The sequence below is a fragment of the Alexandromys fortis genome, unplaced genomic scaffold (genome assembly GCF_014885135.2).
Source record: "Alexandromys fortis isolate MF-2015 unplaced genomic scaffold, M_Fortis_MF-2015_v1.1 scaffold_11, whole genome shotgun sequence".
NCBI classification, from domain to species: domain Eukaryota; kingdom Metazoa; phylum Chordata; class Mammalia; order Rodentia; family Cricetidae; genus Alexandromys; species Alexandromys fortis.
In genome coordinates, this window is record NW_026067912.1 from 11,744,374 (window position 1) to 11,770,300 (window position 25,927).

The 25,927-nt window shown below is 44.5% G+C and overlaps 1 protein-coding gene across 1 annotated transcript in view; it reads left to right on the top strand.

Moving 5' to 3' along the window:
• The window catches only part of Dock2 (dedicator of cytokinesis 2), a 398,899-nt gene that overhangs the window by 71,678 nt on the left and 301,294 nt on the right, over window positions 1-25,927 (top strand). The window contains exons 20-22 of the mRNA XM_050138695.1: window positions 1,393-1,482; window positions 2,618-2,718; window positions 3,541-3,675. Of these exons, the coding sequence (XP_049994652.1) occupies window positions 1,393-1,482; window positions 2,618-2,718; window positions 3,541-3,675 (326 nt within the window). The remainder of the gene's footprint in view (window positions 1-1,392; window positions 1,483-2,617; window positions 2,719-3,540; window positions 3,676-25,927) is intronic.

Genomic DNA, 25,927 nt, shown 5'->3' on the forward strand with positions numbered 1-25,927 from the left:
TCCCACTTCCATGTTTTCCTGTCATAATATTATGACTATGACACATTTCTCAGAATTATTATGAGCCTTTGAAGTGATAACAGTTAAAAATTGCTCAACACAGTCCCTTATACATAGTGCATAATAATAGGTGAACCAAAGCATATAAAACATGGGAAAGTCAAGATACATCAACTAATACCTTTGTTGTTACCCACTGTCACATATAGTAATATAGAAACAATATGGTATCTTAATCTTATATGCATATTGGTAGAAATACAAAAAAACATTTAGTTTGTGCTGCTTGGAAAGTATTATCTATTAACAATGAAAAAATTAAAACATTGGGACTTGCATTTTAAGTGTAGCAAGTAGAAAACAATGCAAACATCAGATACTGCTTCCTAGTGGTAGGGGGGAATGAAATGTAACTGAGCAGCCAGGCTAGGTCAACCAGCTCGCCTCTAAAGCACTATGAATTCAAACAGGTAATCCTGGGTGGCATGTTTCCATCAAGAATAACTTGGAATAGTTAGAAAGCAAAGATCAGGCATCTTTGTTTGGTCACTCTGAGTTCTGAGGGATTGTGGAAGATTTATTGCTTATCTCTTAGGAGGGAAGAGTGGAATAAAGTTTTATTTAATTGCCCAAACCTGGAGAAACAACAGCAGAATTATTTCCTGATCAATGCTTTAAATACGCACTATTGACCCATCTATCTAATTTATCAGTGGCAAAGGAATCCCCCATGTCTGTTGTCTTTTGGCAACCTGGAGTAGTTGACTTGCTGGGGTGGAAGCGTAGATTACATTGTCTTCTATGATTTTCTGATTTTAAAATATTTGGTTATTGAATATTGTTGATACACACACACACAATAATATAGGTACAAAGAACTGCCAAGTTCAGCTCAAAGAATTCGTGTACATGAGTACCCTATCTAGCTTATGGCGATGAAGGTGCTGAATATTGATGGGTTTACTGAGGGTTTCTCATACACCTCCATCAGAAGGGCAACCACTAGGCTGACCACCATCATTGCTGCTTTTGTCCCTTGCTCTTGGAGTTCATAAATACAGAGTAAGTGAGAATGGGCACTGTCTGTCTGACCCGTTTTACTTACTACAGTGTTGCAGGGTCTTCCTCATTGTTGCACATGGCAGTGGTTTTGTTCTTCTGAGTGGTGCAGAATCCTGCCATGGAAAATGTCATAATCCATGTATCTGCGCCACTGCTGTGGGCTCATGTCACTCCAAGTCCTGGAGCTCGTGCACGAAGCTGCTTTGGACTCCTTGAATGTGGCCCATGGTGGATGTGTGCCCCTGTTCTCTTGGAAGGACAGGCAGGGATGAGATTCGGGCCCTCTTTCTATCTGCCCTCTTTCTGAACACAGCTGTCTTCTTTATCCAGTTCCTCCAGGACACTCTGGATGCCCTCTTCAATATCATGATGGAACACTCTCAAAGTAATGAGTATGACATCCTCGTGTTTGATGCTTTGGTAAGAGAGTGGGGACAACTGTCCCGCAACATCAGGTTTGAATACTTGTACTGTGAAGAAAAATAAGAACATGCGGGCTCTGTGGTTCTTTCCATGAGTCTTTTGAGGTTTAGAGCCTTGGCAAGCAGACTAATGAGTGGCTGCTGATTCTCTTCCTGTGTTTCCAGTCCACCTGAGTGTCTGAGGCTTGGCAAGTGATGGGAGTGGGGGTGGGGTTAAGTGTTGATGGCAGATTGTTGATGGCTGGTTGGCAGTTTGCAAGACTTGGGACTGCTGAATGACTATGCCAGGAACTAGTCAGAGGCCAGGTTATAAACCACTTAGGTGTTCCCCTACCTGTCTTAGCATCTCTTTCTGATGTCCTATAATTACCCAGGGTCATTTTGGTCTTCCCAATGCACTTTCCACAGTGAAAAGCCACCCACACTTTCCTTCTGCCTTTTCATAGGGTCTCACTCCTCTCTCTCTCTCTCTTCACTCCAATTTTCTCCAAGCTATGTGAAAAGAAGCATGGGAAACTGGGGCAGGGGACATAATCCTGTTGCAGAACAGTTATCAGCATTTGGGGAGCTCTGGGTTTCACCCCAGCACTGTCAATCCATAAATTAATGAATATATTTAATATAATTTAGAGGAAAGAAAGACTCTTATCCATGACCAGCAAACTCTTGACGCAATAGCTCTGTCATGTTTGCATCTTGGAAGAGGTTATATGGAGATAACTAGCTTTCTCAAGTGCCTTTACTGGAAAAATGCTTCATGACTAAAAGGTCCTTTGATTAAACTACCGATGGAAGAGCTGAATGTTGAATGCGCTTCCTATCCATTCTTAAGGCACAGAAGTCTATCACAGACTCTGGAAGACCTACCTCACAGAAGGCAGTCTAATGACAGCCTCGGATTTCTTAGCTGAGTAGGAAATTCTTTTATCTCCTAATACCTTAAAGCGACACTTTTTGAAACGTTCTTTCTTTTGGAGAGACAATGTATTCGTGAAAAGGATTAATTATTCATTAGACGGATTATCTCTTGGACAAAAGAATTGTGACAAGGGTTCCATTCTACCAGGTGAATAGTTTCCTGCGGTGGGTGCCCTCCCCCAAGAGCACCCCCAATAATTCAGACTCCTTTTCAGATCTATATAATAGGACTCATTGCAGACCGGAAATTCCAGCACTTTAACACTGTTCTGGAGGCTTACATCCAACAGCACTTCAGTGCTACCTTGGCCTACAAGTAAGTCACTGTGTGCACAGGGATTGCCCGTGCACCTGTGTTTGTCTTTCCAAGATGCGTGGGACGCACTGACTTCAGCATTTCCCCTTGACACCCCTCTGTGTGAATTTCCCCTTTTCTAACGAATCATCCAGCCCGTGCTTGAGTGATTCACCTATCCTAAAAAATAACCAAAACCCCCAGAGATGAGGGAAATAGTTAACAGAGCAAACAAACAAGCAGTTTATTGCGTCATCCAGCTCACTGACTGCTGTTTATGGAGAAGTCACCTGTGCACCCCAGTGTGCATGCTCAGTAGCTCAGTGTTGATTGGATGTAGGAGACCCAGGGTCAAAGATGGAAACCCACAGGCAAATTCGGTGGCAGGCCGCTTGTGAAGAAACCCTGAAAGATGGGCCAAGCCTTCTAAAGTCTGACCTCCTGGTAATGGATAGCTGTAGGAAGTGTCTGAGCAAAGGAGCTACATGGTAATTACAATAGCACGTCTATATAGAAGAAGCTGAAAAAGACATTATTACCATCATTCTCACTCATCCCCTGATTATGCCTAGTTTTTTTTTTTTTTTTTCTCTCATCAAAAGATTATTTTTTCCCCTCACAACTTTATCTTTGCTGGTTTCTTTATGGGCAGGAAATACTTATTCATTGCCTGTAATAAATATATTTTGAAGCAGTTATTTTTGTGCTTGCAAATGAGTCGTGAGCTTTGCTGCACCGCCACCTTTAACCTTTGATTGAATGCCTTATAATTTCCCGAGCCAACTAATTACCGTGCTGTGGATTAGAAAGAGATGTATTTTGAAAATATTATCCCTTATTCAGGAAACTGATGACGGTGCTGAAGACTTACTTGGATACCTCCAGCAGAGGGGAACAGTGTGAGCCCATCCTTAGAACTCTAAAAGCTTTAGAGTATGTGTTCAAGTTCATTGTCCGGTCGAGGACATTATTCTCACAGTGAGTATTTGTTGTGCAAAAGTGATTGAATAGCTCTGGAATCAATATGATACAATAATACAATAATATTTTTATTATAGGATTTTTCTCTTATTGAAAATAGAAGATTTTAAAAAATATAAATTATATCAGGATTGGAGATCTGGCTAGGTGGTTGCAGATCACCTTGTGGCCCTGGGCTCTGTTTCTAGTGCTGCAAACAAACAAAACAAAAACAAGAAAAAAAAAGTAGCTAGATTTTGATTTTTAAAAAGCAACCTTGAGAATTCAAACCTAGCCTAGAGATCATGAATATATAATAATTTTGTTCTCTAAGCTCATTTGGGGAAGACTAAAGGAATAACACCCCACGGCAATGATATTTCACTCAGTGAATGTGATTTATGTGATTTGAGGCTATTCTCTGTTTTGTTTAACATTCTTCACTTGATCTAAGATTATTTAAGGAAAATTTCTAGGAATCCGGGTTGAGGACTTGGGGATACTGGTAGAAAAGCAGAATGCAAGGGGTTTGCCATTAATTTGGCTCTCGCAGCCTGTGACTGCAGATTAACTGGTTTCTGAGGCTTTGCTGCCTGTTCTGGACATCCTCACAGCCAGCAACTGTGATTATATGCCAGAGAACCTTAAAGGACTTTGATGGTCAGGGTCAGAGCTTGGCTGTCTCCTCTGGAGATGGAGACATTCAAATGTAGCCAACCAAAGATTGCTTTAAATTTATCTTAGCTGTATGATAAAGTTAGCTACCGTGTTCATTAAATATGTGTTAGATTGGTTGTGCAGATAGAAAATAATGAAAAATCCTCAGGGGTTGTATTGTCTAAACTCTTAGCGAGACTGAAGACTACTCAACTAAAATCAACTTAGAGAGAAACAAGACTTCCTTTTAGTTTGTAATATTGAAAAGCCCAGAGAGTAGATGGGGCCCAGGCATGACTATGTTCTGATGCTAAGTATCATAGGGTCCCCTCTCTCTCTTGTTGGCTACTTTCAAGGCAAGGTTTCCAGTATGAGACTACATATATTCTCAGCTGAGGCTGGCTTTACCTTCTTGCCATTCCAGCAAAACTTTATGCCAACAACAGTCTTAGGGCATGTGCTAAGATCTTAATAGATGGTGTGGCTGTGGGACTCAAGCGAACTGTGTGTCGATAGTCATGTGTGGCATGGGTAAGAACATCTTCTTAGAGGATAGACTTTGGCTGGAGAGATGCCTTCCCAAGAGAAAGCTGAGATCTTTATCATCATCAGTGATAGTGGGTGGATGGCACAAGGTTCATACTTAATAGGGCGTCTCCTTTGGAATTTTCCTAAAATGCTGAAACTTCAGATAAAGAATAGAATAATTCCCCAAACCTGTATATCTTAGTTGATTTAAAAATCGAAGTATCGTTTTTAATTCCCTAGCTTGCCAATTAGTTAGATCTTGGCAATTATTCTTGCAAGTTTAGGTGATTCTTTTTCAATAGTTGTGAGCCAACGGTAGCTTCCTGTCTTTGTAAGAGTTGACCTTCTTGGAACTCAAGGAATTAGACTTTGCTGTTCCAGATACATGGGTCAGGACTTCCCACCCCTTCTTCCGAGAGAGACCATTTGGTCTGTAAAAATGGACCCTCCCCTTTGACACATCATATCATCTTCCCTTCTTCCTTTTGGCTTTATTTCCTTTTCTTCTCCACTCTGCCCTTTTTTCTTCTTCTCCTTCCCTTTTTTTGCCCTTTCCTTTCCACATATCTTTTCCATGTCCTGGAACAAAGCACACTTGCTCATTTTCTTTCCTCTCTCCCTCAGAGCACATCGTTTTGTAAGACTTTGAACCCTTCCAGGTGATATCAGTACTCAGTGTCTTCTGGTTTCCTAGAGTGTGGGGCAGTCTGGTACCTCTTGTATCTCAAGCACTTGAGATGTCACTAACATTTGCCTAGACGTGATGATAACAAGAGAATAATCTCAAATACTTCCATAAACAAAACTGCACACTGACTTACAGAGTGTCTACAGCAAGAGCTGGTGGATGCCGTGTGTCCTGGTCATTGTAGAGTCTTTAGCAATGGTCTACTCTCTTCCCAGTCTGGAAAGGTACTGGGAGATTGGGGTGCTTTCTCATAGCCAGGAACATCTTCCTTGGAAACTAGAAAAACAGAATATCAGTGCTTTGAGATTCTTCAGCCATCTGGAGAGGAATAACATAATTATTGCTTTGGGGCTCATTGCATCTGAAAGTGTTGTTTCTAGATACTCCTTTGTTCTTTTGTCCCATGTTCGTAATTGCTGATCCAGTTCGCAGCATTTGTTCCCCAGCCTTTTTTCTTTGTACATACTGCACACGAACACTTGAGAGGGTGAGGATTCTTCTGTATCAGCATGCAGAATGCAACTGGCCTTGGACAGAAGAGAAGGGGTAATAAGTGAAATGTTTATTTTACTTTGTGTTGGGGGAGATAATTTATTTCAGAGCCAAAGAAGGTGAGTTTCTTGTAGTCCTGTTGTGTCACTAGCTGCTTAGTTCAATGACTGGCCTAGGTGTCTCTGGCTGGACACAAGTCTGAGCCACAGCCAGAATAGAAGCTGGCAGAACAGGCCCTAGCTTTTGCCACATAAATCCCTAAATCGTGGTGCATGTATCCAACAGATCCTGAGGGGCCATAACTATGACTGATATCCACTAGGCTTTCAGAGAATGACTGATTCCTCAGGTGGGACAAACCACAAGTGAAAGCATTCAGAAGCAGTGGAAGCATCGTCTACTAAACATTGATGTTCTTACAAAGCCCCTTTCAGTATCTTTAATCCCCAGCCTCAAATACCCAGTAGTGTGATCTGCTAGGTTTCTGAGATGTGGCTTGACATGGAGTTGGAAATGGATTGCATTCCCCAGTTCTGTGGTGGACATTGGCCAGGCATGGACCAGTGAGTCTGCAGAGCCAATGAGAGGATAGCACTTGAGGGGAGGAGACCCAGAGTCTGGGGCTGCATCAGCCTTTGGTCCCATTCATTCTTGCCTTACAGAGCCCAGTGGTGCTAGAACTCAGGAGGAAGCGGGTGTGACGGTCCTGAACACATGGCCATGTGTGCAGACCTAGGGGCTTCAGTCACAGGAAGCACCGGCTTGAGGGAAGGACCCATCCGTTAGCGTTTTAATAATGAAATGATGAAATTGTTCAGGAAAAGTACTAGTCCTTGTGGGACTCCATGAGTGTGATGCCAGGAGAAATAGCAAGGGTGCGGCCATGCCATCGCCTAGGAGGTGTAGAAAACCTGGCCATGCCGGTTGGTTTTTATCAACTTGACACAATCTGGAGTCACTTGGGAAAAGGGAACCGCAATGGAAGAATTTTCTGCATCGGATTGACATGTGGTCCTGTTTGTGGGGCACTTTCCTTGATTAGTGATAGATGTGGGAGGGGCTACCCTACTGTGGGCGGTGCCATCCCTAAGCAAGTGGACCTGAATTGTATAAGAAAGCAAGCTGAACAAACCATGAAAAGCAAACCAGTAAGCAATGTGGTCTTTGTCTCATGCCTGCCTCCAGACAATGGTGTGAATTCCTACTCTGATTTCGCTAAAGGATGGACTGTGATAAGGAAGCATAGGCAAACAAACTCCTTCTAAGTTGCTTTTGGTGTGGTGTTTAATCAGCAACAGAAAGCAAACTAGGACATTTCCTGTTTCAGGAACTTTGGACATATTTAAATCAGAAAGAAGTCGTTCTAGAGTCTTCATGCTTAAACTGTGACTTCCTACTCTAGCTGTTTTAAATATTTACTTCCTGGGAGTGGGGCTATCTTCTCCTTTGTGCCTGATTTCTTTGAGGACCACAGTGTAGACACCATAAACTCACGTTGGTCTGCTGCAGACTTGGGTGGGTAGACTCCGAGTCTGCTGCCCTCATTTTCCTGGAGAGCGGTTGGGCCGCTTTGGCCCTTGGGACTCCTGTGCCAGTGTTTCCTTTGTCCCTTGTCTTCAGTGGGCCTTGCATTTCGCTTCTTTGGTTCTTGCTTGCTTTTTCCTTTCCTAGATCTATCTGCCTTCCACAAGTCCCCCTCCTTTTCTGACCCCATCCCTTTGCATAGGAGAGGCACAGTCTTCAGAGCCCTGTTGCTTGAGTTTGGATTCTGAATGTGGATCCCACCATTGCCACATATAGGTGTTTATGGCCTTGAAAAAAATATTTAATGTGCAGATTACCCAGTTCTCTCAAATGTAACTGCACAACAACAGTTTCCATCGTGCAGGGCTACTTTTCAGGCTGCATTATTATTTTTATAGTATTATTATTATTATTATTATTATTATTATTATACGGATGATAGGGGACACTTACATTTCAGGGGTTATATAGCAAAGATATATGGCAGATGTCACACAGCAAGGATGTATGGCCATTCTTATTCGTGAAGCACATCATACATCAAGTCCAGCAGGATTTGTAAAGATCCAGTTTAGGATTACATCTCTTACAGCCATGCACACCCTGGACTTCAATAGCTGTGTAGTCCTGGCTCAAGCTCTCTGTCCCCTTCCCCAAGTGTTCAATTCACTTGCTAATCTCCTAACTGCTTTCACACTTTTGAGTGAACATCTTATCTTTCCTTCATTATTTTTTTTTACTTAATATACATTATAATGGTGTTTACTATGATATTTTCTTACACGTATCATTGAGTCTTGCTCATATCTTCCTTTACTACCATTCTCCGTTGGTTCCCCTCTTCCAATAGCCCCTCTTCTGCTCTCACATCACATCACACACACACACACACACACACACACACACACACACACACACACACACACAATGAGTCGTCTCATTTCATGTCAACGTTACGCAAGCCAGAGTCATTTTGGAAACAGGCACATCAACTGAGAAGAGGGCCCCTTCAGATTGTCCTGTGTGCAAGCCTATGGGCATTTTTCTTAATTGATGATTGATATGGGAGGGTCCAGACCACTACCATCAGTGCAGTACTGGGTGCCATAAGAAAATGGGTTGAGCAAGCCATGAGGAGCAAGCCAGTAAGCTGCACTCCCCCAGGGCCTCGGCTTCGGTTCCTGTCTCCGAGTTTCTTCCCTGAATTTCTCCCTCAGTGATGGAGTAGGACCTGAGAGTTGTAAGGTGAAATAAACTCTTTCCTCCCTAAACTGGCTTTGGTCATGGTGTTTTATCACATCAACAGAAAACCTAATTAAGTTATATAGGTTGTATACCTGTATCTGTGTCTGATCTAGATTCTATAGATGAAGAAAACATAAAGCATTTTGTTCCCTCCCCCAGTTACACTTCTTGTTTCTCCCTCATCCCTCTTCTTTAGACTCTTTCCGCTCCTAGTTTCCCTACACTTCCACATTGCGTGTGTGCACATATGTTTGTTTAATTCTAGATTTTGCATATAAAATAAGAGAGTTGACATTTGTCATTTGTCATTTTACGTCTGGTGTATTCTACTTAACGTGACCATCGCCAGTTGCGTCCTTTTTTCCTGCAAGTGGCGTACTCTCATTCCTCCTTACCACTGAGTAAGAAATCAGTAAAGAACAGGAGGCCTTGGGAGGCTTTGGAAAGCCATCCTTGCTATTGACAAAACCCTACAGGCAACCATGATTTCATCCGCATTCCCGAGGGATGAATAGAGAAGAGCTGTCTTGGGAAGAGCAACAGACTACACATTCTTAGGGGGGCCACAGCACCTGAAGTGTAAGCCCTTGCCCTACAGTTTACCTAGGAAGACTGCTCTGATGTCGAGGGTGTTTTTGGACAGCCTTGGTATCTTTCATTAATACGGGCTGTAGGAGCATGGTGCATAGCTCCAGTCAGGACCTCTCTAGCTCATCTCATCCTGAGCTGAACACTCCTCTCTCTGGATGCTTTCAATACCACCAAGCCGAACCCAGACACCACTTCTCAGAACTCCCTTGGCATTTTCGGTTTGTATCTTGATTTATTGTATCCCGCCTCCCTGGCCTCTACTCACACCTCCCAAAGCCCAGATTCCTCTCATGAAAATAGTCACACTAGCTGATCTTTAGGCCACGGCTGCACTGGGTAGCTGGGTTGTCTGAAGAAACCCCAGGCATGCCCAGTGCAGGCTGTACTCAGAGGGAAGGCATAAACCTCTGTCTTCTTAAACAAATATGAATTTAACTTGCCAGTGTGATTTGTTTTCATTGTTCATGTATGAATAAATATTAAAATGCAATCATCTGTTTATGCCGAGCACAAGCTGGAAGGCCTGTCACACTATTCCCGTTTCTCCCCGCATGTAATTTGTTTGCATGTTAATGCCATTTATTCCTATGTAAGCCTCTGTTTGGGGGTTTGAATATAATTCCACTTTTTGATGACAGTAATGGCTCTGTAAACTGCACAATTGCAGTTAAATGGGATTATTTTATGATAACATTAACTTGGCATCATGTCAAGATGGAAGCGAAAAGTGTCATCAAAGGGATATTGTCTAACAGTTACATCTCTTTAATTTATTATCTGGTTTGTGAGTTGCTGAGCTGCTGAGGGGGAGCTAACAGCCTGTTCCTCAGGAGCAGACGTGGAAGCACTCTGTCAAGTTGCTGTTAGGATAAGCTGTGCACATGCATAGACTTTTAAACAGTTCTTGTTCCCTTTGATTTTGGAAATATTGGTAAACATGTGTTGAGTATGTTTTATAGGCTAGAGTGATGAAATTAGTAAGTCGTGGTGATGTATTGGGTTCAGCAAACATGGCACGGGCCATCAAGTCATTCTTCCCAGGGATAGGCAATGACCAGCGATGATGGGCAACCATAGATATTTGCAAGTAATTCACAAGAGACAGACAGAGGTGGCAACAATGCTCTGCCTAACAAACATCAGTGATTCTTTTCACAGGAGATATTTTAAACACTGAAAGGTGTTTTTAAAAAGCAGCTATTGGGAGAAAAGACAATCCCATCTTCTGATACATCCACATCAGAGAAACCTTGGCTACTCCTACTTCATCTACTATCCAGCATCTGTTAAGTCTCTTCTCTGTTTGATGCTACATCACATGATTTAAGAAACTTACAAACTATCAACATTATATTTGTTATAATGAAGAAGAAATGGAGCCCAGAAAGGTACAGCACATGGCCATAGGTTGCCCAGCTGGATGTTGAAGGGAGCAACCCTTGTCACTTGTAGTATATTCCATTATATATGACTATCAGGTGTCTGAAGGAAGGCGGCACTAAAATTGGGTAATGTCCCCCAAAGGTCCATGTGTTGGATGTTTGGTTCCTAGACTGGTACATTTGGGAAGTGGTAGACCCTATAAGATGTGGGGCTGAGACAAGTGGAGAAATGCCCTGTGGAGAGGACTGAGACCCTGGGGAATCTTGTTCCTGAGCCATGAGGGAGTGGTTTCCAACTGTGAACCAAAGTGAACCTTTTCACTTTCTAGGTTGTTTAGGTCAGGTGTCTGTTACAGTGAGGGACAGCTGGCCCATACAGGTGGCTTGTAGGTGAGGCGGCAGTGGTAGAGGTAGGAGTAGGAGGACATCTGGAAGATGGGTGGAATCTAATTTGTGGAACATGTAAACCAAGCAGCTTGGCTTAGTCCTCGCGTGGGGAGACTTTTGTTCAGGTGCTGCTCTTTATTCCTGGAAAACATGCTGACTGACCCAGCCATTCTTCCACTGTATATAAAGAAATTAGGCTTTATAAATACTTGGCATGGTATCTGGATAAACTTTATAAGTCAATGAACATCTATTAAGAGTCCTGATTATGTTATTTTCCTATAGGAACAGTCTGGAAGTCCATAGTTTTGTGGGAGAGGAGCCTTTGGAGGTCCGAGGCAACAGATTACCATGGTTCAGACGGACTGCTGTGTAGTTGGTCTGTAGGAGAAAGCACAGATAAGGGAGAAAGACAAGGGACACTTGAAGCTGTTGAGGCAATGGGGGTGTGAGAATGTGAACTCAGGGTCAGTGGCATGGAGGGCTGGAGAAGGAGGGAAACAGTGAAATCCTGCACAAAAACGAGCTTGCCCTCTGTTCCCTACTAGAGCCAGCAGAGATGTCTGCGGCCAAATGTGTGTGGCAGTTTCCCACACACCAAGTGTGAGTCTTGCAGAGGACATGAGTGGGGTGGCCTCCAATGCAGTCCAGTTCTGACAATGTCTACCTGGAGGCAGTGTCCACCCCGCAGGCCAGGGGCTCAGTCCCTGAGGTTGCCCTCACTTTAGATGTTTGGTCCAGCTCAAGGCAGGGATGTTTTTGTTGTGCTTCTGACTGATCAGCTATGAAGCTATAATACCGGGGTTCCCACAGCATCCTTCCCAGACTGAATAACTTGTTGCAGTGTTTTACAGAGCTAAGGCAACACTTGCATGTATTAACTACATAGGGCATTACAACACCACCAGTGCATACTGGGTAAAGAGCTGGCCAGCAGGGCAGAGGTGTGCTGCTCATGTGTGTGTCCACTAAACCCTTTAAAGGTGGTCCCACAGGCACCAGAATACATCTGTGTCCCAAAAAGGAAAGAAATCAAAGCTCTTTCCCTTGAGCTAATTTGACCAAGAGTGAGCCCAGATTTGAATTCTCCCCTTATCTCTCTGTGTCTTCTGCAATTCACAGGTTCTGGCTTGTCTGTAGTCTGTCTATTGTATGTCTGTCTATGCCTGCCTAATGTCTGACTGACTGTCACTGTCTATGAGTCCCTAACAAAGAGCTTTTGTTCTTTTGTTAAGCGACACAGAAAGCATCACACAGGGAAGAAATTTGGGATACTTGCATAATCTTTAGCAGAGTCTTACAGGGAACACAACTTACTGACTCAGTGACCAGGGAGCACCCAGAAAAGCAAATGTGGTGACTTAGCAACCTATGTCTATATTACTGTCAACATTTCTAGCAGATGTTTGCTTTGTGAGACCACCTTTGACGTGCACACTTTCTTCAGCAAATGATTATGATAGCACACGTACATACACACAGGCGTTGCTCTCTCTGTCTGGGTCAGGAACTCCATTGGAAGAGGACAAAAGTCAGGATTAAAGCTATGCATTAGCTTAGGTTGCAGAAGCAGTTTACATGGAGAACCCAAGGCAAGTCAGGTTGCCTGTTACATTGTTCTAAAAGCGGGTCAAGCAAACAGGCTGAATGCGCAGCAGGAGAGCGGTTTTAAGTCTGATGTGACCTCAACTTCATTAATTTGCTGTGAGCGCCAGCAGAAGTTTAGCCTTCTAGTATGTAAAAGATATTTTCATAATAATGTATTGCTGCCACCCATACACCCTTCACACTGCCACCCTCTGGGACTCTCCACATGTCCAGCTGTCCAGTTCTCCCTTTGGGCGCTTCCAGGGGCTTCATTTTCTAGATATGAAGGTTTAAACCATGGGATGTTGGTGAGTGATTTAACCTTAAGCATCTCTCACCTGCTTGGATACTGAAGAGGAAGGTTCAAGGTCCTAATCCAATAACTGTATCTTGGCCTTCCCAGGGATCAGCGTCAATCTGGAAGCCACTAAAAGCCCCAGTCACCAGTAATCCTATTAACACACAAAAAGACACTCATTACTCAGTGAGTTCAAGCATGAGAATAGAGAGTATAAGTGTGTTTTAATAAGTGTGTGTGCGGTTTGGGGTGTGAAAAGTTGAACATGTGTCTTGTAAGGCTTACTAGATGTACTGCAGAGAATGGGACACACAGAGATTGGAACCCAGGAAAAAGGAGAACGGAGAATGGAAATAGTGCTTTTGTGTGAATCCATCTGTAACTGCCTTTGAAGCTGAAACATGAGCTGAGGAATATGATAAGATTGAGGATGTGATCCAGGAGATTCGCACATTGAAAGGGGTGGGCAAGAGAAGAGTTCCAAGTAAGCCAGGTCAGGGACACAGGAGAAGAAGCAGGACCTGGATTCTGGGAGCTTATAGAGGGAGCCAATGAGGCAGCATCAGCATTGTTGGCTGAGGCAGTGAGGTCGCGGTGCGTGGAAGCAAGGTCACGGTGCTTGGAGGCAAGGTCATAGGGTGTGGAAACAAGGTCATAGTGCCTGGAAGCGAGATCATCGTGCATGGGAAACGAGGTCATGGTTCGTGGAAACCAGGTCATGGTGCATGGAAGCAAGGTCATGGCAAGGTCATAGTGTGTGGAAATGAGGTCATGGTGCATGGAAGCGAGATCATCGTGCGTGGGAAACAAGGTCATGGTGCATGGAAGCGAGATCATAGTGCGTGGAAATGAGGTCATGGTGCGTGGAAGCGAGATCATAGTGCGTGGAAGAGAGATGGTGCGTGGAAGCGAGGTCATGGTGTGTGGAAGCGAGGTCATGGCAAGGTCATAGTGTGTGGAAATGAGGTCATAGTGCATGGAAACGAGGTCATGGTGCGTGGAAGCTGGTGGGAACTCCAACAAAGAGCCGACCCGTTCCTAGAGCTCAGCATTTTTTTGAACTTGTAGTTTCTCACTGTCACAGAATACCCAAGGCTGGCTCCCAGTTCTGGGGTGGTGCCTGCATCAGCTCAGCTCTGGTGAGGCTTTATGGTGGGCTGTGTTCTATGGCAGGAGCGATTCAAGGGTGGAGGGAGTGTATACCCAGACTGACAGCTACATGACATGGGAGTGGTCAGGCCTGTGCTTTCAAAATACACTTTGGAAAATTGAGGGGTCCCACGATAACTACCTAATCCCTTCTAAAGGCACACTTGGTCTGCAGACTTCTACTAGACCCTGCCTCTTGGAGGTTCTCCACCTTTCATTGTGACAGGCTCCCAACTTGTGACCCCTGTGGGCGGGACACAAACAAACACATTCAAGCCTCAGTAGCGTTTTTAGCCTAGAGGCCACTGGAGAAAGCCAGGAGATCAGGACTCAAAGTGCAATTGATTACCCATCATCCGTGTGTGAATCACCATTTGGATTGTCTTGTGCTGATCTTGTCTTGAATCACCAACATTTGGATTGTCTTGTGTGTGACCCTGGCCCCCTTCTCTAATTGTGGCCTTCAGAGGCTGGGTCAGCTTTTGCGTATTCTGCTCACAACCAAGTATAAGACACTGGTCTTGTCTGCTTCCATTGTCCCTTTAAATGGCTGAATTTTGTAGAACAAGGTTATCTGCTGTAGACCATTAAGAAAAAGTCATGGAGGACATGAGATGTTCTTTCTTTCAGGACGAAGCAGTGGGTGGTTTTCTTTGCTTGTTAATTTCTCGTCAGAAGTCTGTGAGTTAGCTAGATGAATCCTTGCCCAAGAGCAAAAATGGCTGGTTCTGTCAAATGTCAGGGCTCACAATTCCTCAGAGAATGACTCAGGTGGGGAAGCCATCTACTGAATAATCTGGAGATTTAGCAAACGTGTTTGCAAATCCCTTGTGACTAAATATGAACTTTCTAGGTAATAAGGGTCTAGTATGCCAGAGGGGTGAAAGTCAGCAAGCTAACACGGTTGTCCGGGATGGGGAGCTGTGTTAGGATTGCCACATGTACTTCAAATGCCCCAGAGGTGGGCACTGCCAAAGGAGCATCTGCTTCCTTAATACGAATACTATATTATGCAGTTATCAGACTTGCTGTTTATTCTATCTATAGGATGGAAGAAAGAGCATTATGGGGCAGATCTAGGTACCTAGGTACTGCCCTTCAGGTCTCTAAATCTCTCTTGCATCTCCTAGACGTACTTCCCTAGTGTAGCTCAAGCAGAGACACGGGAACTTCATTCCTTCATCCAATCATTCATTCAGTCACTGTGTACCAAACAAACGTGAGGAGCCTCCTAGGGCCACTTCCCCCGGCTGCTCCGTGGCCTCAGTGAATGAGCTATATTTGCTGAGTACCTTCTCTAGACCAGATTGGGTGTCTGGTCCAAGAAGAGTTTTAGCTTTCTGTTTTGTAGAGGAAAACAGGTGCTCTGGAGCCTGGACAGGGGTGCAGGGCAGGTTGTGGAGGTGCTGAGGGCACCCCAAGGAAAAGCTCTAGGCCATCATAGCTGGTAAGTGCTGGCCTGGGGCTCACAGGCTTGGGGACTGAGACTGACCCAGCATCATCATGACTACCTTAGGAAGCACAGCTCTGTCCAAAGGTGCTGGGACACCTACCAGGCTGAGGCCTTTCCCAAGTGACTCTCTCTGCCTTACTGAAGGGCTGTGGGGCATCAGAAGACCTCTAAGAGCAGAATCTAGAGCCCCCCCCCACCTGTGTTCACAGGATGTTCCAATTACCTCATGACCCAGATACCTGCACACTGCACGGGGCCCTCATCTTGTAGAGGTAGCATCTGCTCCCCTCTCCTTTCCAGGAACAGTGCCGCTAAGGCTGGGAGACTTGTTCTCAGCAGCCATGTCTTCTTTCTGTCTCTTCTCTGGTACCCTCCCAATGTGGAACTCCAAAGCTCTTCTTTCTTCACATTAGAACAGTATCGAATTTTTTGTTTTGTTTTGTTTGTTTTTTGTTTTTGTTTTTTCTTATACTGACTGTCTCCTCTGGCTCACAAGGAAGTAGCAGCCCTATCCAGCCTAGAGTGCTAGTGTGCTCTTGCTTGTTTCCTTAGTCTTCCTGTTCCACAGAGAGCCCCACTGCTCCCTATTTGGGATTCCAAATGCTTGAACAAGCATCCTCCTCCTGTCACTAGGTCCCATCATTGGGTCGCCCAAACCCATCACTTCAGCTTTCGCCTCTCTGCAGAAACCCAAGAACCAGGCTTGCAACGTGTCCATTCTCACTAACCCACAACCCAGCATACAGCAGGAGGCAGAACAGAGGACCTTATTCTTGAAGCCGTGTTTTTTAATACTCTATGCTCAGTTCACAATAAAGTCTGAAAGCTTGTCTTGTAAATCGACCACATCTTGCTATCGTTTTTCAAACTCACTCCCCTTCCTTCTCATGGGTAGCAGGACCAGTGTCCTGCAGCATCCAGCCTTCCCTTCATATGGCTAATTCTCTGCAGAGATTTTTGGACTTCTTCACTAGATAGCTTTAGCATCTCAAATATGGGGAGGCTCGTTTTTCATTGCAGTCCGAGTTCTTTCTTTCTCCCTATCCTACAGCCCTGACTGGAATTCCAGGTCAGCAATGAACAGATATAGAGTACCCACTGTACCTTTTCTGTCTATTATGAGCTTAAGGAATTATGGGCTATTGGTAATTTAATTATGATGTTCACTGTGAAGGGCTAACAGATTTTATTGTGATGGTTTGGATTTATTTCAACCATCTTACCTGTTCATTTATTTCCCCCTGGTTTTTGTCCTTTCTCCTTCTTTTGGGTTGTCTCCAATTTTTTCATTTTCTTCTTCCCTTTTATTACTTTGGAAGTTTTACTTTATATTTGAATTTTAATGGCCACCTAGGCATTGTACCATACATATTTAACTTAATAAAGTTCAAAGTTAATATCTTTTACATTCCTCCTGAATAATAAATGGGTTTTTGAAAAACTCACTTCTCTCTTAAATGTTGTACTATTATTGAGCAGAATTTTAATTTGACTTTTACAAAGTATCTCCAAAATGTAATACTGACATCTTTTTAAATTTGGCATTTTTGCATGTTTTTTACCAATAAAATGTCACTGATGTTATTGTACTGGTAAACAAGGACCGGTACAATACCTAAAAATGACTGAAGAGAGGGGCAAGAGAGGTGGGTCAATTAAGAGCACTGGTTCTGACCCATTCCCAGAACCCACATGGCAGCTCACAACTGTGTGCAAGTTCATTTCCAGGTGATGGGACACCCTCATCTGGCTTCCACCAACACAGACATACGCGTAGGCAAAAAGCTCGTTCGCATAAGGTAAAAATAAATCAATCTTTAAAAATAAAGAAGGATGAACATTTTATGCTTTTAATAACAATTTAAAAGGAGTTCTTCACACCCCCTGTAGCCTTTGATGCTTGCTTCCCTATTTCTGAAGGAAATAACTGTAGAATCGTTTGCAAACCGCCCATAGACGGATTTCATTCAGAGGTGTGAACGAGCGGTTCTGCAATAGAGACTCGGTTGTCTTTTGTTTGTTGATTGCTGTCTGTTGTTAGCTTTATCGTGTTGTGTTGTCCTGCTTCCTAGAAACTGTGTCTTTTAAGTGTAGCTGACTTTCCTTTCAATGCCTTGTCTGCAGCGTTCTGCAGTTGCACTGGAATGTCTGGAGGGAGGAGTTTGCTTGTCCTGCTCGAAGCAAGTCTTCTCAGACCTTGGGTTATATGTGCTGACTGCCCAGTCAGAAAGCATCCTCATTCTTGTCTTTTCAAAAATGTTCTCTCCCCCATGTCCCATCTCATGCATACGAGTATAATGTGTCTCACTCATATTCTCTAGGTCTCTCAAATGTTTTGATGTTGTTTTTTTTTTTTTTTTCAAGACAGGGTTTCTCTGTGCAGCCCTAACTGTCCTAAAACTCGCCCTGTAGACCAGGCTCACCTTTAACTCAAAGATCCACCTGCCTGCCTTCTGAGTGCTGGGATTAAAGGTGTTCACCACCACTTCCTGGCTCCTCATAAATTCAAATTCCTTACCTTCTTCACGTTTGAGATTTCATTCTTGATAATTGCTTTGGATTTTTGTTTCAATTTGTTTTTATTTTCTATTCATTTGAGACAAAGTCTTGCTATGTAAGCTAGCTGGCTTGAATTCACAGCATCCCTTCTTCATTCTGGAATCTGGGGCCGCAGGTGCATACACGGTGCCTGGTTGACAGTGACTGCGAACCTATCTTCTCCTCTTTGCCCTGTTTATGCTACTGTGTGCTTTTCAAAAAGCCTATCTTGAAGTGTTTTCCTCTAGCAGTTTCAGACTCCCAGGTTTTATAGGAAGGTCCTTGATCTATTTTTCATTGATTTTGTGCTAGGAGAGAGACAAGGGTCTGCTTGCTTCCTTCCATATGTGGATACCCAGTTTCCTGGGAGCTGTTTGTCAAATAGCCCAGCCATATTTCTCAAAGCTAAGTTTTACTTAGCACTAGTCTTGACTATCCTGTGTGTGTGTGAGTCTGTGTGTATACACATGACATCAGAGTATGTTGTTTTTGTGTTTGTCTGTGTGCATACATATGACTTCAGTGTTCTGTTTGTGTGCCTGGGTGTATTTGCATGGCTTCAGAGTGTGCTGTGTGTGTTTGTGTGTGTGCATCTTTGTGTGTGTGCATCTTTGTGTGTGTGTATGCATGACTTCTGAGTGTGCTGTGCGTGTCTGTGTATACACAAGACTTAAAAATGGGCTGTGTGTGTCTCTGTATGTATATGCATAGCTCCAGTGTGTGCTGTATGTTTGTGTGTATTTGTATGACTTCAGAGTATGCTGTGTGTGTCTGTATATGTATGTGTATCTTCTGTGTGTGTATGCATGGCTTCAGAGTATGCTGTGTCTGTGTGTATTCACATGACTTCAGGTATTACATTCTAAGGAAAATGAGACTTCCCTTCTATCATTCAGGCACTGCTACTTAAAGGCATTTCCAACCAAAGGCCTCTTTAACCAAATGTTCTGCTTCTGGACACAGCAAAGAGAGTGAATTTGGAAAGCATAAACCCAAAGCCCAGGAGAAGACTAGTTTGCGATTAAAGATTCTCAGGAGATGTTTTTCCTTTCTCCTTACTCAAAGCCAAGGGCTGGAAACTTCCTTAGTGTTCCCTTCAGTGCAATCCTCATACTCATCTTCCTTCCAGAGAAGGTGTAACAGCCTAGGAGAAGTAGACTAGACTCTCTGTGCTAACCAGCTATTCATCCCTGGCACAAATCACTTAAAGGAGAAACGATTCCTTTTGGCTCATAGTTTCAAGAGTTTTGGTCAATGGCCAGCTGTTTCCCTTGGTCTCAGGTCTGTGATGAGGGGGAACACTGTGGAGTGGGGATGTTAGCAGAACAGACTTCTTACTTCACTGCATGGTGGCTGGGGAGGAGTGGGGCAGAAGGGAGGCAGGCCCAGGACAAAGTAGTCTTCATGGGCATGCCCCCAGGGACCTACTTCCTTCCACTGGGCTCCCCAAAGTTTCTACCACCTCCCAATAATGCTGTCAAATCATCAATCAATTGATGGATTAGTCCAGGGGATTATGTAAGAGCCCTCAGGACTCCATTACCTTTCAATATTGGATTCTCCAGCTGGGGTCCGAACCTTCAACACATGAGGCTTTTTTTTTTTTCCTTTTTGGTAGCGGAGGGATACTTCCTCTCTAAACCATTACAGTCTCCAATAAGTAGGCCCAAGGATCCACTACGTTGTTCACAGTCCCTAGTAGCCATCAATGCTGTGTAAAGACACTAGGGTTTGACAGAATCCTTCATGGCAAGGCTGGGTTTATTATTTTGCTTTGCTTTGGGTAGTCCCTCGTGGATCCCTTGTTTTCTTGACAACTTTATGATTCAGTTTTTAAAAGAGGCATGCACATTTTTGCCTGCGTGTATGTGGTGTGTCACATGCATGACAACCAGACCTGTGGAGGTGAGGTATGAAGACAAGAGAGTGCTGGGTTCTCTGGGACTGGAGTTGCAGATGGCTGTGTGAATGCCAGGAATGGAACCCAGGTCCTCTGAAGGAGCAGCCAGAGCTCTGCATTGCTGAGTCATCTCCCCAGGCTGCCCCTGTGTCAATGCTAAATCCATCTTTGGCAGTAGTTTGCATCTGCAAGACTTCCTGGGGAATTTTGTCCACCAAGAAGTCAGTGGCAAAGCTCTTCAAACTTCATTCTGTGTTGTAGCCAGAGGCATCTCTGAAGAGTTCAGGTTAGACCCAGGGCTGCTGCCTCTCCTATCCATAGAGGATATAGTCTAAGACCCTAGTTACTAGGACCTAGTAGATGCCAGAAACTGACGAAAGTGCTGGGCCCTGTATATCTTTTCCCTGTACATACCTATAAAGAAGTTTAATTTATAAGCTAGCATAGTAATAAATTAGAAACAATAGCCAGTTGCAGCACACAGCCACTGAAACAATATATCATAATGGAGGCATTGTGACTATGTCCCCCTTTTCCTTCTCCCTTTCTCAACTGTCTCCCCAAGAGTTAAGGTGATTGAAACTGCAGGCAGTGAGACTTCAGGTGGAGGGGGTGAGGCTGTTGTACCCCAACTCCTAGCGTTAGTTTCTCTGCATGACTCTTGAAGTAAGGAAAACTAGGAGCCTGGGAGGGCTGCTGCAGCTCTGGTCCCTGGCAACCCCTGCAGCCTGTTTTCATCTGGTCTCCAGGCTTAGCCTTCTCCCTTGGCCTGCCCTGCCCTCCATCCCTTTGATCCACTCAGTCCCTCCTGCTGAGGGTCTGTGAACTTGGCCTGCCTGTGTCCTTCCTCCTCTCCATGGGCTTTTTTTTTTTTTTTTTTTCTTTTCCTCACTCAGCTTTTCTGTGTCACGCAAAGCTCTAGGCCTGTGCTCCCAGTCTTTTCTGGCTTGGTCAAATCTTCCCGATGTATGTCATCCTTGTCAATGTGACTTTTTCTGTGCAGTGCACATCACAGTTCCTGCTGCACTTGTTTGGTTGCTGATTTTTATTTCCCAACATACGGGGTTAGCACAGTGACCGCAAAAATGACTGTGGTGTTGTGACTGCATAGGTCAGGGTGACGTGCAGGGTGACTGGGACACAGTGACTTGTACACAGTGATTGTGCAGTGCAGAGTGACCGAGCACGACCACGGGAGTGTTGTGACTGTGCACAGCGTCTGGTCCACTGTGGTTGTTACATAATGACTGGGGCATAGCGTGGTTCACAATGGCTGGTGCATCGTGACTGTGAACAGTGACCGCACAGTGGCTGTATAATGCCCGGTACACAGTGACTGCGGCGTGGTACTGCTCCACGTGTCTTCCTCAGTTGAATGATTGGCTTGTGGCGGCACACCTGCTTAAATACTGTAACAGCTGCCCTCCTCTGAGGACTCCGGGGCGACTGTTTTTCAGCTCTTCTTCCCCTTCCCTACGGCTTTCTTCCCGAGATAACGCGATTGCGGTACTCATTTGGTTTCCTGCCAGGTATGCACTGCTGAGTCAGCAAGGCCCAGTGAAGAAAATGCTGCCCCGGACTGTAAGCCCTACCTACTTGGGCCGGGCATCTCTTCCTCTATCAATATTTCCTACTTTGATTGGATTTCATACAAAATCTGTTGCCTCCCACTTACAGTAAATACAACTTGGCATCTCCTAAGCTCTAAACAGTCCACAGACAGATAAGGCATTGAAGACTTTTCCCTGGCTTATTCTGCAGCCCTTATCTGCTGCGTGCATTCCAGGATCAGCTTTCCTGAGTCTGGGCTTTTGCTCTTCCCCACCCGGCTTCCTTAGGCATCTGCTGGCCAGGTAGAATGACTGATCTTTTGGTAATTCACGGGTGGTATCAAGGTCTGGAAATATAAATGAGCAGCCTTTCAGTGTGTGGGTGTTCCTCAGGAGTTCTAGAATGACCCCTATCGCTGACAGCTTTGAAGGCTTTAGCTTACCGTCTCTTTCTCCTAACCCTCGGTGATGACACAGGGCAAGCCTGTTCCATGCTCATTGGCCCAGAAGACTCCTCCTCTTTTAAGCACCTGAATTGATAACACAAGTTTCCATTTCAAGAAAGTTAGAAATATCTGTCTATGGTAACAGCTTGGTCAGCATTAGCAATCAAGCCCCTACATACACCAGGTACTGGAATGCGACCATGAATCAGGTACACTCATACTTAGTGTTCATGGACTTTTTAGTTGAGTAGAAAAGAATTGTTGAACAGATAATTTTGTTGGTTCATGTCAATCAAGAGGAAGTGTGTGGTAGGTATCCTAATGAGATTAGTCTTGCCATGGAGACTGGAGATTTTCTGGACAAGTGTCACCCAAACTGTGGCCTCAGTGATGAGCATGTGCTGTGGGGCGAAATGAAGTGGAGGGAGGTGAATAAAGCCAGAAGGGGGAGTTTCCCTGATATTTGGGGCTTTGACTGTAGCTTATCAGTAAAGCCTGTATGCTTGGATGAACGTGTACAAGGTATAGATTCATTCCCCAGCAGAAGCAAAGAGAGAGAGAGGGGGAGAGAGAGAGAGAGAGAGAGAGAGAGAGAGAGAGAGAGAGAGAGAGAGAGAGGATATGAGTCTCAGAGGGGAACTAGGGCTCACACATACTGAAGGTCACACAGCCTTTGCCAATGCTGGAGTTAGTCTGTAACTCAATCCCTGAAACTCAGACCATGGCATTTCAGCTGAGTTTCCCTCTGCTGGCAGCTTCCTGGCCTTCAGTCTTGCTCTGTTGAAGTAAGGTCTCCCGTGATGCAAAGGGTGGTGCCTTTGAACCTGATTTTCCTTGGCTGGCCTCAAGTTTTACTGCGCAGGTAATTTTTTATGATCCAAGATATTAGTAGGGAAAATGTTAAAGAGTTGTTTTTAACTACACACGCCAAATGCCAGGGCTCTCAGTGGAACAGCGCCAGAAGCCCGAGGTTAATTACCCCTCTCAGGAAGCTGGGACTCAAAGAACAAGGTCCGCATGCTCGAGGCATGACCATAGCTTAGAGCAATAATAACTTGACATTTCTTGGGTAATTGTCTGTCTAGCCGCAGTCAATGCCAGAAACCAGGAGGCAGAAGAAAGATCAGATTCTCCATCCTGGAGCATCCGGAGGAAATCTGTCTCTAGTTGTGTGACTTTGTGTTAGATCACATACCAGTTGTGGGTCCCAGGTGAGACGAGGAAATCAGGGGAGGCCGCAGAAGAGGAAGACTGGAGAAAGGAGCTGGAGGGCAAGGTACATTCACCCCGTAGGAAGAGTAGCTTGCCCTGGGAAAAACTGTAATATTCTCTTGCTTAAAAATCTGTATGTTATGCAAGTGCATTATGGGACAGTTGTCACTTATCCCTTTCCTAAGAGGTAACTAAATTACCAACTTAATAATCTGTCCTGGCTGGGTTTTATGTCAAGTTGATACAAGTAGAACCATCTGAGCGGAGGGAACCTCAAATGGAGAAAAAGCCACCTCCATAAGCGCCAGCTGTAAGCAAGCCTGTAGGGCATCTTCTTAATTGGTGATGGGTGGGGCAGGCCCTGCCCATTGTGGGTGGTGCCACCCCTAGACTCCTGGTCCTGGGTTTTATAAGAAGGTGGCTGAGGAAGCCATTAGTAGCAAGTCAGTACGCTGTACTCCTCCACGGCCTCTGCATCGGCTCCTGCCTCCAGGTTCCTGTCCTTTTTGAGTTCCTACCCTGATTGCCTTCAATGATGAATTTATGATATGGGAACGTAAGTGAAATAAACCCTTCCCTCCCCAAGTTGCTTTTGGTCATGGTGTTTCAGCCCAGCAAGAGAAACCCTAGTAGCTAAGACCACACTGGTTTCTAGTTTTATTAGCTGCATGTGAGTGATCACTTGAAAACTTATTTTTGTTGCCATTTAAGCTTTAATAGAGGCCTAGTATGTTATTAAAAGAAATAACTATTGGATAAGATGGTAAATCATACAGGAAGTACCTAATTTCTTCCAGGCACCCACACTTTTACACCAACCGGTCCATCGAGTGTGAACTAAGACACCGGCGGAGATTAGCATTTCCCTTTAAGCCATCGATGCAATCTAGATTTTTCTCTAAGTATCTCGAAGCGTGAAGGACTATATACGTGTTTCTATCCTTAGAAAAGTTGTTTGGGAACATTCAATTTCTAATTATATCAGAATAAAGATGCCTGGAACACCATTTTTCATGCTAATGGAGAAGTTTACTTAAAAGGAGAATTATGTGACTCGGTGGTTCCTGCCAAATGATAGAAAGCCTGTGGCTCCTCTCAGTAGGATGAAGGATGGCACAGGACACACGTCACAGGCTGCTCGTGACTTACAGCTCCTTCCAAGGCTTTGCTTGGATCTTATTACCTCCTTAACTATTAATTTATCACACAGGGTTGCCATAACTCAGAAGTAAAATGAATGCTATCGGTGGATTATTTTTCTTTCATTTGCCCCCATATTGTTAGCTTCTTTATATATATTATTATTATTATTATTCAGACTGCTTTACTCTTCACCTGAGGCGCTTTTTCTTCAGTGGTCACATTAATGTTTATGCATTCAATCCCGACATTTTTCAAAGCAGATTCTCCGCATGTTGAGTTCGTCTTCCCTCCCTCCCATTCACAAATCACTCTCCCCAGGGGTGATTTACAGACGGTCCTCCAGGGTGCTGCCTCGCAGTTTGCCCTGAAGGGCGATCCTTCTTTAACTGTCACCCTCTGGAGAGGCAAGGACTCAAGCACAGATAATTTTGTCTTTGACGAAAGGACTGGCACCGGGAGCCAGTCTGAGCTCTGCCTGTTGGGTGAAATAATGCCTGCGTGGGGCTCTCTCTGGCCAGAAGGGCCAGTTGACAGCTCGCATTGCTGTTGACTGTAGCATAAGTATCCCACCCCTCCTTATAGACTTCTGCTTCGTTCATTCTCTCCTGGCAGAAGAACTGTTTTTACTTCAAGCATGTCACTTTTCTAATGAGATTTTTCTCTGGTGGCTGTTAGTAAGATATCAGACTTCCAGCTCATTGTACCAAAATTCTGTGTCTCAACCATCAAGATCTTACTTCAGGCCTATACGTCTTGGTCTTGGTGCTTAGGGAAGGGTGGGGTGGTGGCAGTGACCTTCCAGAGGGAAGGTGGATAAGAAATGGACCCCTCACTTTCATGGACCTTTCTTGCCCTGCTTCACTGATGTTAAACAAGCCTGTGGAGCGTATTGAGTTTTGTTCTGTTGGAAGAATTGTTACATGCAAGGATAATTTTCAGGTCTACTCAGACAGGTTGTTTGGCTATAATTATTCTCAACAAGTGAAGCAGTAAAGACAGATATGGAGAAGGGAGGAGAGGGAGAGAGAGAAAGAACACTCGAGTCCTTGGCTCTGGTCTGGAGCAAGCACTCTTCAGACACTAGGAGCTGCTCACTGGGCAGGCTGGCCTAAGAAAACAAGTGATGGACTCAGATGCAGGAGCACAGCTGGGCTACCTTAGATTTAGAGTTTAACCAGAAAAGGGCCAGAACCACTTATCCAGCTGCATCCATCAATCCCCCAAAGCCATCATCCCTGGGGCAAGTGATGCACCCCCACGTGTCCACCTGCTCTAGCTCCTATGCTGGCCATTGTCAGGCTGTTTCTTAGTGGTGACATTATCTAGTGCATAAAGGGATGAAACGTGGAGCCAGGGAAACTCATAGGCACCAGTGATGGTTGTGTCATTTGTTACTGAGTGAAACATAGCTGAGTATCTATGTCCTTTTCACGTAATGGTCATAGCAAGTGTTTCATAGCATTGCCATGTGGATCGAAACCATCAAAACCACAAAAATGC